Source organism: Podarcis muralis, chromosome 7, assembly GCF_964188315.1.
Source record: "Podarcis muralis chromosome 7, rPodMur119.hap1.1, whole genome shotgun sequence".
Lineage (NCBI taxonomy): Eukaryota > Metazoa > Chordata > Lepidosauria > Squamata > Lacertidae > Podarcis > Podarcis muralis.
In genome coordinates, this window is record NC_135661.1 from 86,837,852 (window position 1) to 86,853,456 (window position 15,605).

Consider the following 15,605-nt stretch of genomic DNA (forward strand, 5'->3'; position numbering starts at 1 on the left):
TTTGACGGTGAGTTTGGGTTGGCCCAATGCAAAAAGCGTGAGGATCCATGAGGATCCGTGCTTTGGAACCACGTTTTTGGGCCATGAAGTGGCCAGGAAGCCGTGGATCCGAGTTTTTTGTGGTGCAGGCTGTGCCCCTGGGAATGATGTGTGATTTGATGGTGAGTTTGGGTTGGCACAATGCAGAAAGCGTGAGGATCCATGAGGATCCGTGCTTTGGAACCACGTTTTTGGGCCATGGAGTGGGGAGGAAGCCGTGGATCCGAGTTTTTTGTGGTGTAAGCTGTGCCCCTGGGAATGATGTGTGATTTGACGGTGAGTTTGGGTTGGCCCAATGCAAAAAGTGTGAGGATCCATGAGGATCCGTGCTTCGGAACCACGTTTTTGGGCCATGGCATTGCCAGATAACCGTGGATCCGAGTTTTTTGTGGTGCAGGCTGTGCCCCTGGGAATGATGTGTGATTTGACGGTGAGTTTGGGTTGGTCCAATGCAAAAAGCGTGAGGATCCATGAGGATCCGTGCTTTGGAACCACGTTTTTGGGCCATGGAGTGGCCAGGAAGCCGTGGATCCGAGTTTTTTGTGGTGTAAGCTGTGCCCCTGGGAATGATGTGTGATTTGACGGTGAGTTTGGGTTGGCCCAATGCAAAAAGCGTGAGGATCCATGAGGATCCGTGCTTTGGAACCACGTTTTTGGGCCATGAAGTGGCCAGGAAGCCGTGGATCCGAGTTTTTTGTGGTGCAGGCTGTGCCCCTGGGAATGATGTGTGATTTGATGGTGAGTTTGGGTTGGCACAATGCAGAAAGCGTGAGGATCCATGAGGATCCGTGCTTTGGAACCACGTTTTTGGGCCATGGAGTGGCCAGGAAGCCGTGGATCCGAGTTTTTTGTGGTGTAAGCTGTGCCCCTGGACATGATGTGTGATTTGACGGTGAGTTTGGGTTGGCCCAATGCAAAAAGTGTGAGGATCCATGAGGATCCGTGCTTCGGAACCACGTTTTTGGGCCATGGCATTGCCAGATAACCGTGGATCTGAGTTTTTTGTGGTGCAGGCTGTGCCCCTGGGAATGATGTGTGATTTGACGGTGAGTTTGGGTTGGTCCAATGCAAAAAGCGTGAGGATCCATGAGGATCCGTGCTTTGGAACCACGTTTTTGGGCCATGGAGTGGCCAGGAAGCCGTGGATCCGAGTTTTTTGTGGTGCAGGCTGTGCCCCTGGGAATGATGTGTGATTTGACGGTGAGTTTGGGTTGGTCCAATGCAAAAAGCGTGAGGATCCATGAGGATCCGTGCTTTGGAACCACGTTTTTGGGCCATGGAGTGGCCAGGAAGCCGTGGATCCGAGTTTTTTGTGGTGTAAGCTGTGCCCCTGGGAATGATGTGTGATTTGACGGTGAGTTTGGGTTGGCCCAATGCAAAAAGCGTGAGGATCCATGAGGATCCGTGCTTTGGAACCACGTTTTTGGGCCATGAAGTGGCCAGGAAGCCGTGGATCCGAGTTTTTTGTGGTGCAGGCTGTGCCCCTGGGAATGATGTGTGATTTGATGGTGAGTTTGGGTTGGCACAATGCAGAAAGCGTGAGGATCCATGAGGATCCGTGCTTTGGAACCACGTTTTTGGGCCATGGAGTGGGGAGGAAGCCGTGGATCCGAGTTTTTTGTGGTGTAAGCTGTGCCCCTGGGAATGATGTGTGATTTGACGGTGAGTTTGGGTTGGCCCAATGCAAAAAGTGTGAGGATCCATGAGGATCCGTGCTTCGGAACCACGTTTTTGGGCCATGGCATTGCCAGATAACCGTGGATCCGAGTTTTTTGTGGTGCAGGCTGTGCCCCTGGGAATGATGTGTGATTTGACGGTGAGTTTGGGTTGGTCCAATGCAAAAAGCGTGAGGATCCATGAGGATCCGTGCTTTGGAACCACGTTTTTGGGCCATGGAGTGGCCAGGAAGCCGTGGATCCGAGTTTTTTGTGGTGTAAGCTGTGCCCCTGGGAATGATGTGTGATTTGACGGTGAGTTTGGGTTGGCCCAATGCAAAAAGCGTGAGGATCCATGAGGATCCGTGCTTTGGAACCACGTTTTTGGGCCATGAAGTGGCCAGGAAGCCGTGGATCCGAGTTTTTTGTGGTGCAGGCTGTGCCCCTGGGAATGATGTGTGATTTGATGGTGAGTTTGGGTTGGCACAATGCAGAAAGCGTGAGGATCCATGAGGATCCGTGCTTTGGAACCACGTTTTTGGGCCATGGAGTGGCCAGGAAGCCGTGGATCCGAGTTTTTTGTGGTGTAAGCTGTGCCCCTGGACATGATGTGTGATTTGACGGTGAGTTTGGGTTGGCCCAATGCAAAAAGTGTGAGGATCCATGAGGATCCGTGCTTCGGAACCACGTTTTTGGGCCATGGCATTGCCAGATAACCGTGGATCTGAGTTTTTTGTGGTGCAGGCTGTGCCCCTGGGAATGATGTGTGATTTGACGGTGAGTTTGGGTTGGTCCAATGCAAAAAGCGTGAGGATCCATGAGGATCCGTGCTTTGGAACCACGTTTTTGGGCCATGGAGTGGCCAGGAAGCCGTGGATCCGAGTTTTTTGTGGTGTAAGCTGTGCCCCTGGGAATGATGTGTGATTTGACGGTGAGTTTGGGTTGGCCCAATGCAAAAAGTGTGAGGATCCATGAGGATCCGTGCTTCGGAACCACGTTTTTGGGCCATGGCATTGCCAGATAACCGTGGATCCGAGTTTTTTGTGGTGCAGGCTGTGCCCCTGGGAATGATGTGTGATTTGACGGTGAGTTTGGGGTGGCCCAATGCAGAAAGCGTGAGGATCCATGAGGATCCGTGGTTTGGAACCACGTTTTTGGGCCATGGAGTGGCCAGGAAGCCGTGGATCCGAGTTTTTTGTGGTGCAGGCTGTGCCCCTGGGAATGATGTGTGATTTGATAGTGAGTTTGGGTTGGCACAATGCAGAAAGCGTGAGGATCCATGAGGATCCGTGCTTTGGAACCACGTTTTTGGGCCATGGAATGGCCAGGAAGCCGTGGATCCGAGTTTTTTGTGGTGTAAGCTGTGCCCCTGGACATGATGTGTGATTTGACGGTGAGTTTGGGCTGATCTAGTGCAAAAATCATAAGGATTCATGAGGATCTGTGCTTCGGAACCACGTTTTTGGGCCAGGGCGTGGCCAGGCAGGTGTGGATCCGAGTTTTTTGTGTTGTAGGCTGTGCCCCTTACTATGATATGTGATTTGACGGTGAGTTTGGGTTCGCCCGATGCAGAAAGCGTGTGGATCCATGAAGATCCGTTCTTGAAAACCACGTTTTTGGGCCACGGTTTCGCCAGGAAGCCGTGGATGCGTGATTTCTGTGGTGGATGTTGTGCCCCTGGACATGATTTGTAATTTGAAAGTCAGTTTGGGCTGATCTAGTGCAAAAATCATGAGGATCCATGAGGATCCGTGTTTTTTAACCATGTTTTTGCGCCCCTGCGCCCCCCCGAAACAGTGGATGCGTGATTTTTTTGATGCTTTCTACAGAGTAAGACATGGTCTACAGTATCATGGTGGTTTTATTTAATTTGAATGAAAAAATCATATGAATTCACGAGGATCCGTGTAGATCCGCCTTTTACCTTTTCCCAGATTTTCCTAACAGTAGTTGCTCTAATCCAGGCACCCCCAACCTGCGGCCCTCCAGATGTTTTGGCCTACAACTCCCATGATCCCTAGCTAACAGGACCAGCGGTTAGGAATGATGGGAATTGTAATCCAAAACATCTGGAGGGCCGCAGGTTGGGAGTGCCCGCTCTAATCTTTGTGAGGCTTTATAGCTTTCCTGAAACCAAGCATTTATAAACAAAGACAAGTTTGGTCATAAATGTTTATGCAGTGTATTCTTGGATGCTAGGTTGTACATAGGGGTGTGGGTGGCGCTGTGAGTTAATCCACAGAGCCTAGGACTTGCCGATCAGAAGGTCGGTGGTTCGAATCCCCGTGACGGGGTGAGCTCCCGTTGCTCGGTCCCTGCTCCTGCCCACCTAGCAGTTCAAAAGCACGTCAAAGTGCAAGTAGATAAATAGGTACCACTCCGGCGGGAAGGTAAACGGCGTTTCCATGCGCTGCTCTGGTTCTCCAGAAGCTGCTTAGTCATGCTGGCCACATGTCCCGGAAGCTGTACGCCGGCTCCCTCGGCCAATAAAGCGAGATGAGCGCCGCAACCCCAGAGTCGGTCACGACTGGACCTAATGGTCAGGCGTCCCTTTACCTTTACCTTAGGTTGTACATTGCTTGGTGCCAATGGTACTGTATGAAGCTGTGTTTCAGGCAGTTGTAATACACTAATGTGCACTTTTGTTTTGTGGTCAGAAAGCCTTGAGAATCTCATTGGATGCTGCCGAAGAGTGCATTTGATCCACAGGTGAACATGTCTGGTTTGGAAGTGCAAGGTACTGGATATTTTTTTGGTTTGTTTGATCTTAATATTACTACCCACACTAGCCTTCATCAACCTGGTGCAATCCAGATGTTTTGAACTACAGCTCTTATTGGCCCCAGTCAGCATGGCCAGTAGCTAAGAATGATTCGGAGTTGCAGTCCAGCAATAACTGAAAGGCACCTGGTTGGGAACACTTTCAAAGATAGGAACACCATGATTTTATGCAAATGGAATATCTGCAGGTGTTATTCTTGGACTTTAGTTACCAGTGACCGCTAAACTACAGTGCTACAGGAAAGCATGTGCTTCAAATGTGCTTTAAAGTTATGTAAAGCACATTTGAAGCGCATGCTTTCCTGTAGCACTGTAGTTTAGCAGTTACTGGTAGCTATGAGGGGTAAACTACAGTGCCCATAATTCTTTTGAGTGTGTGTCTGTGATTAGAATGTACTTGGAAAGTAAAGTGTTTACACCATGGGTAGGCAAACTAAGGCCCAGGGGCCGGATCAGGTCTAATCACCTTCTAAATCCGGCCCACGGATGGTTCAGGAATCAGCGTGTTTTTACACGAGTAGAATGTGTGCTTTTATTTAAAATACATCTGGGTTATTTGTGGGGCAAAGGAATTCGTTCATTTCCTCCCCCAAAAATATAGTCCGGTCCCCCACAAGGTCTGAGGGACAGTGGACTTGCCCCCCTGCTGAAAAAGTTTGCTGACCCCTGGTTTACACAGCCTCCTTCTCAGTTATGTCTAAGGGAGAAGGCTTTTCTTTATTGAAACCTTGCTCTGTTATGGTAAGGTTACCAGATGTCCCCGTTTCTCAGGGATAGCCTCCGGAATACAAATCAGTCCCCTGAGAAAATCCATCCCCGAAATGTCCCTGGGTTTAATTTAATTTCCCCAAATTTATATTTTAAGTGTTGTAGATTTATAAGTTAACTGTATATTACTCCTACATGGCATTCTCTTTGGAAGGAAATAACTCATTCTTGAGTTTCTCTTTGGTATTAGTAGGGAATGATTGTTGTGTGATTGGTTCAACAGCGCAAGACACATCAATATGTATATCGAAGTGTGATTGGCTAGCTGCTATCACATAGTTTTATCTCAAAATGTGATTGGCTCCCTGCCAACTCGCGCTTGTTTTCACATCTCACTTCCGTTTCCCTCTTCCTCTTTTATTCGGTTGCTTTTTCCAGTGTTGAGTGTTTGTTTTTGGCAGTATTGGCAGCCTTTTAACACATCCACGTGTACTTTTTGTAATTTATATTGCAGTTGTTGAAGCTAATAAGACGTCGAAGAAACGAAAATGCGTGGTTAATGATTTGATACTAAAGGATTTTCCATTTATCAGAAGAGGAGTGAAGGAACATTCTGCATTTTGTTCACTATGTGAAGTAACTTTTACCGTCGGAAGTGGTGGGCGGACCTCAGTCGTTGAACACGTTGCAACTAAAAGACATAAAAGCTCCTTGATTCGGGAAAGTAGCAACGCAAAGAACCTATCAGCATACCTTAAGACGATTGTGCCAGATCAAAGTGAAATAAACATTGCCCTTCAAGAAGGAACTTTCGCATTTCATACCGTGAGGCATTACCACAGTTTCAAGTCTATGGACTGTACTTCCAGCTTGGTTAAGAAATTCACGTGTTCCAGAACAAAAGTTGAAGCCATTGTCAAACACGTGATTGCTCCCTGGGCGATTGCCGAAGCTGTAGAAGAAAGCAATAGAGCTTCTTTTGTGACTATACTTCTAGATGCTTCAAATCATTGTAATACAAAATTACTACCAATTATTGTTCGTTACGTACATGTGGATGCTGAGAAAGCTGTTTCCATCCGTAATAAAATTGTGGACTTTGTTCAAATTACAGGGGAAACAGCTGAAATAATCTACACGGCTTCATTTCAAACAATCAAGCATCTTGGTTTGGAGCATAAAGTGGTAGCGGTTTCAGCAGACAATACGAACACGAACTTTGGTGGTCTGAAGAGGAAAGGTTCAAACAATGTCCTCGCCAAAATGAAGGAAGGTTTGGGAAAGAATATTCTCTGCTTGGGGTATAACGCTCAAATGATACACAACAGTGCACATTCTGCAATAAATTCAATCCCTGTTGATGTTGAAGGACTTGTGGTAAAGATTTTTGGTTATTTCCACATATTTACAGTGAGAGCAGAACATCTAAAAGAGTTTTGCGAGTTTGTAGGACAGGAGCACAAGAATATTCTTAGCTGTAGTAATGTCAGATGGCTTTCGCTGCTTCCAGCCATCAGAAGGATCTGTGAAAATTATTCTGCCTTGAAATCCTTCTTTCTGTCCGAGGAGAAGTGCCCAGCCATCCTGAAAAAGTGGTTCAGTGATCCTTGCACCTATTTGTGGATGAATTTTGTTGCCTCGACTATGCCTCTTTTCCATGATTCCATACTCCAAGCCGAAGGAGAGGAAGTAACAGCCGTGGAATCTTGCATGATTCTCAACATTTTGATTCAGAAACTTCAGGCTAGGAGTGATGACAAGTTTATTCCCATCTCGGTGAGGAAACTTTTGCCATCTCTCGAAGAAGGTGGTTCCTGCACGCAGGAAGAATTTCTCACCATATCAAGAGACTTCTACACTACTGCTGTTGAATACCTAACTGCTTGGAGCTCCCACTCTGAAGATATTAGGTGTACGGAGTGCATTTTGCTTAGGACTTCTCCGCAGAGAGAAAACTTTGAAGAGTGTCTCCAATATTTTTCATCAAGAGTAGGAGGAGTTGGTCTAAGTGAAGATCATTTATTTGACGAAATTTCTTCTTTGAAAGAATATGTATCAAAAGAAAAGATAACTAAATGGAATGAAGATGGCGCTGATGTGTGTTCAAGATGGAGTGACGTTTTCTCATTCTTCTCTCAGAAGATGATCCCCTATCCACAGCTACAAAAGTTGGTTCAACTCTGTCTCTGTCTACCAGGAAGCAGTGCTGCAGTGGAGAGAGTGTTTTCTTCCATGAACATGATGTGGACATCTCAGAGATCAAGGCTTGATATTGACACGATCAAAGCTATGCTAGCGGTCCAAAGTAACTTTGCCATGGATTGCCAGGAATTTGCAACAAAACTGGAGTCAAGAAGAGGTCTTCTCAGCAAGGTGCACTCCTCGGAACAATACAACTAGTTAGGAACAAAGGTAACTCTTCAATTTCATTAATGTAGTTGCTTTAATGTACTATCTTAGTAATAAAGGCAGACTTCCTATTGAGCTGTCATTCCGACTGAAGTTGAAAAGTGTCCCCGGATTCATTGAAAAAAATCTGGTAACCTTACGTTATGGAGCACATCAATTGTCTCCAGCCGTAAAAAAAACGTTCTGCTCCTTGGACTTTACCCTTGGAAGTTAGGGGACCAGTATTTTGAGGACACTTGTTCCTTTCTGCCCTAGAGACAAGAAATCTTCTAGAAATGGACGCACTTCATGCTGTCAATCCAACAGGGATATCTAGAGAGGCTGCTCTCTCAGCTCTGTCCATGTGGCATATGGGAGCGTAGGCCTTTGGGCTCTTGCTCTCCACACTGTTGGAGAGCAAGCTGGGCCCTCTGAGGTCTGCAGCCTGCATATTCCTACTTCTGCTCTGCGTCTTTGGACAGTGACTGAGGAGATAAACCATGAAGGAGACATTGCTTCACTTGGGTAGTGTTGGCTTACTGTAGCCGTTGCTTTGTGCTAGTGGCATTGTTAAAAAGTTGTGTTCAATCCAGTGCTGCTTAAACCTTTGGGAGTGAGGTCCATAATTTACTTAGGAACATAGGAAGCTGCCTTATACTGAGTTAAGACCAGGGGTCGGCAACTTAAGGCTTAACCGGCCCATGAGCTGCCGCTTGGCGAGTCCCTGCACGCTGTGCTAAAGCAGTGCGACGCGCGGACTCTTCTGCGGCTCTGGAAATCTCTTCTGCACATGCCCAGATGCCGGAAATCGCTTCTGCACAAGCACAATTTCCGGCGACACAGACATGCGCAGGCACGATTTCTGGCATCACACTGCACTAGCCTGGCCCACGGAGGATCTCCGCGGGAGTGATCTGGCCCATGCCCGGTAAGCCTTGCCAACCCCTGGTTAATGCTGTCTACACTGACTGGCAGTGGCTCCCCATGGATTCAGGCAGTGGTCATTACCAGCCCTACCTGGAACCTGGAACCTTCTGCATGCAAAACAGATAGTCTACCACAGCTGAGCCCCTTCTATTATTAGTTATTGAACTTATAAGTACAGTGGTACCTCGGGTTACATACGCTTCAGGTTACATACACTTCAGGTTACAGACTCCGCTAACCCAGAAATAGTGCTTCAGGTTAAGAACTTTGCTTCAGGATAAGAACAGAAATCATGCTCCGGTGGCGCGGCAGCAGCAGGAGGCCCCATAAGCTCAAGTGGTGCTTCAGGTTAAGAACAGTTTCAGGTTAAGTACGGACCTCCGGAACAAATTAAGTACTTAACCAGAGGTACCACTGTATCCTGTTACAGGCCACCTAGCAGTATTTTTAAGAGCTTAAGTAAAAAAAAAGGTATTATAAAAAGACATGCAATTCATAGAAATCAACATCTTTCCCCAATAACAGCAGCAGAAAGCTCTGGTGGCACAAGCAGCTAAGCTTTCTAGTCTATCTCCTCTTGCTGAAAAAGAAAAGAAAAGACTTGTGTTCAAATTTAACACTGGACAATTGCATATTATATATTCCATGTTTGCGCGTTGGTATTAGAGTATATATTGCATATATACCGTATTTTTCGCTCTATAACACGCACCTGACCATAACACGCACGTAGTTTTTAGAGGAGGAAAGCAAGAAAAAAATATTCTAAACAAAACAGTGGATGTATGATTTTTGTGGTTCATGCTGTGGCCACAAACGTGATCTGACGGTGAGTTTGGGGTAGCCCAATGCAAAAATCCTGTGGATCCATGTGGATCCATGCTTTGTAACCACGTTTTTGCGCCATTGCAGCCCCATGAAACAGTGGGTGCGTGATTTTTTTGGTGCAGGCTGTAGCCATGGACATTTTATGTGATCTGATGGTGAACCTGGGGTGACCCAGTGCAAAAATCCTGAGGATCCATGTGGATCCGTGCTTTGTAACCACGTTTTAAGTAGGGAGGGAAGGAAAAGCATTCAAGGGACAAGGAGCATGCGTGGGGTGTGTAGAGAAGGATGTGGCTAATGATGCAGGCAAGCGGTTAAAGGGGAGAAGGAACACGCGTGGGGTGTGTAGAGAAGGATGTGGCTAATGATGCAGGAGAGGGATTTAAGGGGAGAAGGAACACGCATGGGGTGTGTAGAGAAGGATGTGGCTAATGATGCAGGCGAGCGGTTAAAGGGGAGAAGGAACACGCGTGGGGTGGGTGGAGAAGGATGTGGCTAATGATGCAGGAGAGGGATTTAAGGAGAGAAGGAACACGCGTGGGGTGTTAGAGAAGGATGTGGCTAATGATGCAGGAGAGGGGTTTAAGGGGAGAAGGAACACGCGTGGGGTGTGTGGAGAAGGATGTGGCTAATGATGCAGGAGAGGGATTTAAGGGGAGAAGGAACACGCGTGGGGTGTGTGGAAAAGGATGTGGCTAATGATGCAGGAGAGGGATTTAAGGGGAGAAGGAGCTCGAGTGGGGTGTGTGGAAAAGGAGCTTTTCGGCGAGCTGAGAGGGAGGGGGAGGGAAAGAGCACTGTTGCTTTAAAGGAGCCAACCAGACAGCAGCCACTTACAGCAGTGTAAGCAGCTCCTTTCCTCTCCCACTTTGCTCCTTCTCTCCCTCTTTGCTGCTTTACGCAGCTAATGGCGAATCCCCTGCAACCCAAGTCCTGATCAGCTGAGACGCTGGGAGAATCGTAATTTCCCTCTCTCCCTCATCCCGTGCCCTCCTGTCCCCAGCAGCCTTTTAAAAAACTTTTTTACTGGTTTTCACTGCGCTCGTGGCTCAGAGCCCTCCTGTGCCCTGCCGTCCCTCTGCAGCCTCATTGCTCCGTTTAGAGAGCGTTGCTAGCTGAGGCTGCAGCAGCTGTTGCTGGCTACGCGGCGCTTTTCCGGCTCCCTATGGCTCCCGTCTGTCCCTCCTCGCGTGTAAGCGGCTGCTGCCCGCTTTGCTGCCATGGCTCTCCTTCCCTCCCTCCCTCCTCGGCTCCTCCCCCTCCTCCTGGCTGTAAAGCAAGCAAAGCTTGCTTTGCTTGACTGACGGCAGCCATGGATCCAGTCGAGTGCATTCGCTCCTTAACACGCACAGGCATTTTCCCTTACTTTCTAGGAGCAAAAAAGTGCGTGTTTTGGAGCGAAAATTACGGTAAATAGAATTTAATAGGCAGGGGGTCAGTAACCAAGTCGCTCTAAGAGGATCCACAGCACAAGTGCTATGGGTTCATCATGAATTTTCTTTGAACTCCCTAGAAATTGGGGGGGGGGGGGGAATGACACAGACACACACTCATTGTGTGACCAGCCCAGGAATACGTTGGGACTCCCAGTTTGAGAAGCAGCTATCTTAACTCTCTTACACAATTTTGTTCTTCCCATTCTAGTACACTTGAAAGTTCATTGCATGCTGTTGGAATGGCCACATAATCCTGAAGTGGGTACGTACAGCAGTTTTGACTCTCAAGGTATTCATGAGAATGATTATTTTTTCCTATTTGCTTTTTGTAGGCTGGTGTATGTGTGTGTCGTTAAGACCACTGTGGGGTGTTGTCTTTATAAACTCCACTGTGAAAATAATGCTGTACTCTTATTTTTAGCCTAAAAGTGCATTGAAATACAGAATGCTATTTTGGGATAAGCAGTTCTGAAAGGGAATCAGCCGTGTTGGGACTACAGTGCCCGTTATTCCAGGCCATTGGCCATGCTGGCCTAGAGATTAGACAGCTTTCTACAAATGCACCTGCCTTGCTGTTCATCCTGCTGTCAACCCAATGGGGATATCTAGAGAGGTTGCGTAGGCCTCTGGCCTCTGTGATGTATACTCCTCTTCCACGCTGTTGAAGAGCAAGCTGGGCCCTTGTGGACTGCAACCGGCATATTCCTACTGCTTCTGTGAGTCTTCTGGCAGTGACTGAGGAGATAAACCATGAAGGAGACATGTGCCTGTTTACTGCTTCATTCATAAACCCTTATTAAATCTGGTAGGCTTCCTATTGGGGGATCTGGTTGGCTACTTGGAGAACAGGATGATGGATTCGCTGGGCATTTGGACCAATCCAACAGGGCTCTTGTGTTCAGTTTTTGCCTCGCTCTTTTCCGAGTTTTCGGTACAGTGGTCCCTCTGGTTGCAAATGGGATCTGTTCCGGAGGCCCGTTCGCAACATGAAAAGAGCGCAACCCGCAGCAGCGCGCCTGCGCATGTGCGGCTCGCGATTCACCGCTTCTGCACATGCGTGTGATGTCATTTTGCGCTTCTGCACATGCGCAAGTGGCGAAACCCAGAAGTAACCCTTTCCGGTCCTTTCGGGTCGCCGCGGGACGTAACTTGAAAGAATGTAACATGAAGCAGACGTAACATGAGGAATGACTGTACTATGGCACAAGGGGTTTGAAAAACCGAGGCTCTTAATGGCCTTGTAAGAGGCATATGCACCAGAGTTTTATGAGATAATTGTGTTAATAAGCCTAAACTGGTGATTCCTGGTTGGAAGAAGCCGCAGATATTTCGAGTCTTACTGTTAATATTACGTTTTCATCCTTACCTATGCAAGTGTTCTAAACACCACACTCGGTCTTGTTTAAGTTGGTCCTTGCATATGCTCATAATTTCAATGTTTGTGCAGTGACTAGTTTGAAGTCTTTACATAGGGGTCTGGTTTTTTATTCATTTTTTACATTGGAATGATTTGAGGTCTTGCTTTTTATTGGTGCATGCTTGATTGATTTCCCTCCCTCAATTATTTTTTCATTGCTTTCTCCACAAAGTCCCAAAGTGACTTACAAGGTCTGTACAATACAAAAAAGCTTTAAAATCAGTAAAAAAAAAGTGCTGATTATATGTTCAGGACGCTGAGAACCAAAAACAGCCTGTTGTATGTTTTTGTTTTTATTTATTAGGCCATTGTAAATGGAAGAAGAATAAACTGGGGGGGAAGAGCTGGAGAAGATGCTGAGATGTCTTGTGAAAGCATCAGCTATTTTAAGTGTAGGTCAGAAGAGAACAGAGTCCTACAGATCAACAGAACAGTCCTGGAGAAATGGTTACCTTTGGTCTCCAGTATGCCTTCAAGACTACAATTCCCATCATCCCTGGTTGCCGACCGTGCTGGCGGGATTTGGGAAGCCCCAACATCGACAGGGCACTATGATGGCCTTCTCTGACAGCAACAGGGTGGAAGAAAAGCTGCATTGCTGCGGATACTAATATGAGCAGGAATGATCTCCAAAGATAATGGTCCAAAACCAAATTAACCGGTTGGGATGAAGCTGTTTTTTGCATTTGCAGAATTTGACAGCTGGCCATTGGTGGAACATTGGGCGAGTTTTAATTCAGTTCTGTTTTAGATGCCAAATACGTGCGTTTGTTTCATCACACTTAACTCTGCTAGCGTTGCAGTTACCATGTTTACCCTTCTGAAAAGTGTTGTTTATAGATGTATATATATTGGAAAAGTAATTGTTTACATTACTTTGTGTTTTGATGTTTCATTTGCCTTCAGCAGTATATGTTACACCTGAGCAGAGCAGCTTGTAAAGTTTTGAAGGCTTGGAAAGAATTGCCAAGGACCATGTGAAAAAACTGCAAATTGAACAGGAATGGAGCTGGGGGGGGGTGGGGGGCGACTGGCAAACCATGTTGTTGTTGGTACTTCCCAAACACTTTTAAGTGTTTCTATTTAAATGAATTAGTAAACTAAAACAGAAATAAGTTTCTTAGCAGATGGAGCTCTATGACGTTTACAGGAAGGGAGGACCCTTTTGTTACTGAAATGACGGGGGGGGGCACATACTTAAAGTTGTTAAGGTAAAGGTAAAGGTACCCCTGCCCGTATGGGCCAGTCTTGACAGACTCTAGGGTTGTGCGCCCATCTCACTCAAGAGGCCGGGGACCAGCGCTGTCCGGAGACACTTCTGGGTCACGTGGCCAGCGTGACAAAGCTGCATCTGGCGAGCCAGCGCAGCACACACGGAAACGCCGTTTACCTTCCCGCTAGTAAGTGGTCCCTATTTATCTACTTGCGCTTTAGGGATGCTTTCGAACTGCTAGGTTGGCAGGCGCTGGGACCGAACGACGGGAGCGCACCCCGCCGCGGGGATTCGAACCGCCGACCTTTCGATCGGCAAGCCCTAGGCGCTGAGGCTTTTACCCACAGCGCCACCTGCGTCCCTACTTAAAGTTGTTAGAATGCTACAAATATTATTCCTGAATGTATCCTTTCAACTTGACAGCTCAGGGAAGATAGTTAGCTTTATAAATTTGTAGAAAATCGGTGGTTTGACCAATTCCTCCATTCCAACGCCATTTTGCCCTTAAGGAAAGGACTCTTTTCCCTCCCACCTCCCGCCATAATCCCTCAAACGTGAGGACACGATACACACACACACACCCCCTCAGGGAAGTGACCTAGGTAACAATTGCTGAGCAGATAGTTTCCAAAAGCCCATCACCGGACTTGCCCCAGGTTCTGGATGTGCAAAGGAAGCTCGATTGTCCTTTGATGGTGGGTACTTGAGAGGGGCCTGGGCATGTTTTGCCAACCCTAATCTTGTACCCAGGACTTATCTGGACATGTTTGCCAAGGTTGAACTAATGTAACCCCTATCTACCCCTCCCCTTTTTGTGACATGTCAGTGATGTAAAGATGATGTATCAATGGTGCTGTAATCTGGAATGTTGTGGGAAGTTTTAAAAGCCAATGTCACCCCATTCTCAGGGTTCTTACTGCCGTTTGAACCTGTTGCGCAACTACAAAGTTACTTGGCTGGAACATCCTTCTTTTACTGACTGCATGGACTCACGGGGGATTTGGACCCCAACGAGCTGGGCTGTTGAGTAGTCTCTCACCCCGGGATTTTTCCTTATCACTTTGAATGTTCCAGCAGAGGAACTGGAAGGCAGGACTCCAATCCTGGGCCCACTGGGTGAGGTGCTAGGTCAGGGGTCTGCAACTTTTAAGACAAAAAGAGCCACTTGGACCCATTTCCGAAGAAAAAAAACTGGGAGCCGCAAAACTCGTCATTATAAAAATAACTTTTTTGTCACTTTTTTATTATTTCTTTGTTTGACCCCTCAGAATTACTCCTCCTCGTAGAAATAAACGTTAAATTAACAAGTTACCTTTTTGTGTGTGTGTGTTCACTCCCCTTCAAAACAGTGACCAGCGTACATGCCCCCTTTCAATGCAGTGACCAGCGTACATGCCCCTTACAATGTAGCGGGCGGGAAGGTGACGTCGGGACGGTGCGTGACTAACGCACGCACCGCCCCCATGCGACGTCACAGCCAGTACAGCGCCTGCCACAGTGGGGAGTGACGGGGCGCACAATGCGCCTCCTCCTCCCCTTGCTAGTATCCGCCCCGGAGCCGCGGCAAAGGTGTAAAAGAGCCACATGCGGCTCCGGAGCCGCGGGTTGCAGACCCCTGTGCTAGGTGGATTGCAGTGAGAAACAAGCCCTCATTTCAGAAGAGAAGGCTGCAGAGGGGCATATGCACACAGCCTCGCCCCCCAGCATGCAGCATCCCAGTTCAGAGCCAAGGAGCACAAAGAAAGTGACTTGCACCCTTGTCTCTTCCAGGAATGTCTGGCCAGCCTCATGAATGTCATCCTCTGGACGGAGAAATAGCCACCTATCACATGGAGGTCATTTGCACAACTTCTGGTCACCTTCCTGGGGCTGATCTCCACCTCCCTGCAGGAGAAGACCTTCCTCATGAAAAGAGGGGTCCTGATCCCCACCATCTGTGTCAATGACCCTCCTGCTCACTCTGCCACTGTCTTGGTTTCAGAGAGGCACAGCTGCTTCTCAGCACTATGGAGGCACACACTGAGATGGCCACCTTGGACCTCCTTTTGTGCCCTGACACCTTTGACCAGGGCTTACTGTCTTTTTCGCTCTATAATACGCACCCGACCATAAGGCTATCCCATTCAGGCTATCCCTGAAGCCAGGAGAGCAAGAGGGATTCCTGTGCAGCCTGCATTCACTCCATAAGATGCACACACATTTCCCCTTTTTAG

General features: G+C 47.6%; 1 protein-coding gene and 2 non-coding genes across 6 annotated transcripts in view; all 3 read left to right on the forward strand.

Moving 5' to 3' along the window:
- The window catches only part of LOC114603195 (uncharacterized), a 29,148-nt gene extending 14,445 nt beyond the window's left edge, over positions 1–14,703 (forward strand). For 2 of the 4 annotated variants that reach the window (XR_003708068.2, XR_003708067.2), the window contains exons 2-5: positions 4,352–4,431; positions 5,698–7,595; positions 10,971–11,024; positions 12,484–14,703. Coding sequence is in view for 1 of the 4 variants with exons in the window: in XM_028742004.2 (XP_028597837.2) it covers positions 4,374–4,431; positions 5,698–7,583 (1,944 nt within the window). In the remaining 3 variants the exon portion in view is untranslated. Of the gene's footprint in view, positions 1–4,351; positions 4,432–5,697; positions 7,596–10,970; positions 11,052–12,483 lie in introns of all 4 variants that reach the window. The other 2 variants (XR_013393782.1, XM_028742004.2) reach the window with 2 other exon arrangements.
- On the forward strand, positions 7,892–8,086 carry LOC114603659 (small nucleolar RNA SNORA73 family). The gene has a single exon (XR_003708131.2). It is a non-coding gene; the product is annotated as a small nucleolar RNA SNORA73 family (small nucleolar RNA).
- LOC144328623 (small nucleolar RNA SNORA73 family) lies at positions 11,355–11,527 on the forward strand. Its single transcript, XR_013393840.1, has one exon. It is a non-coding gene; the product is annotated as a small nucleolar RNA SNORA73 family (small nucleolar RNA).
- Positions 14,704–15,605: the final 902 nt, after the last annotated feature.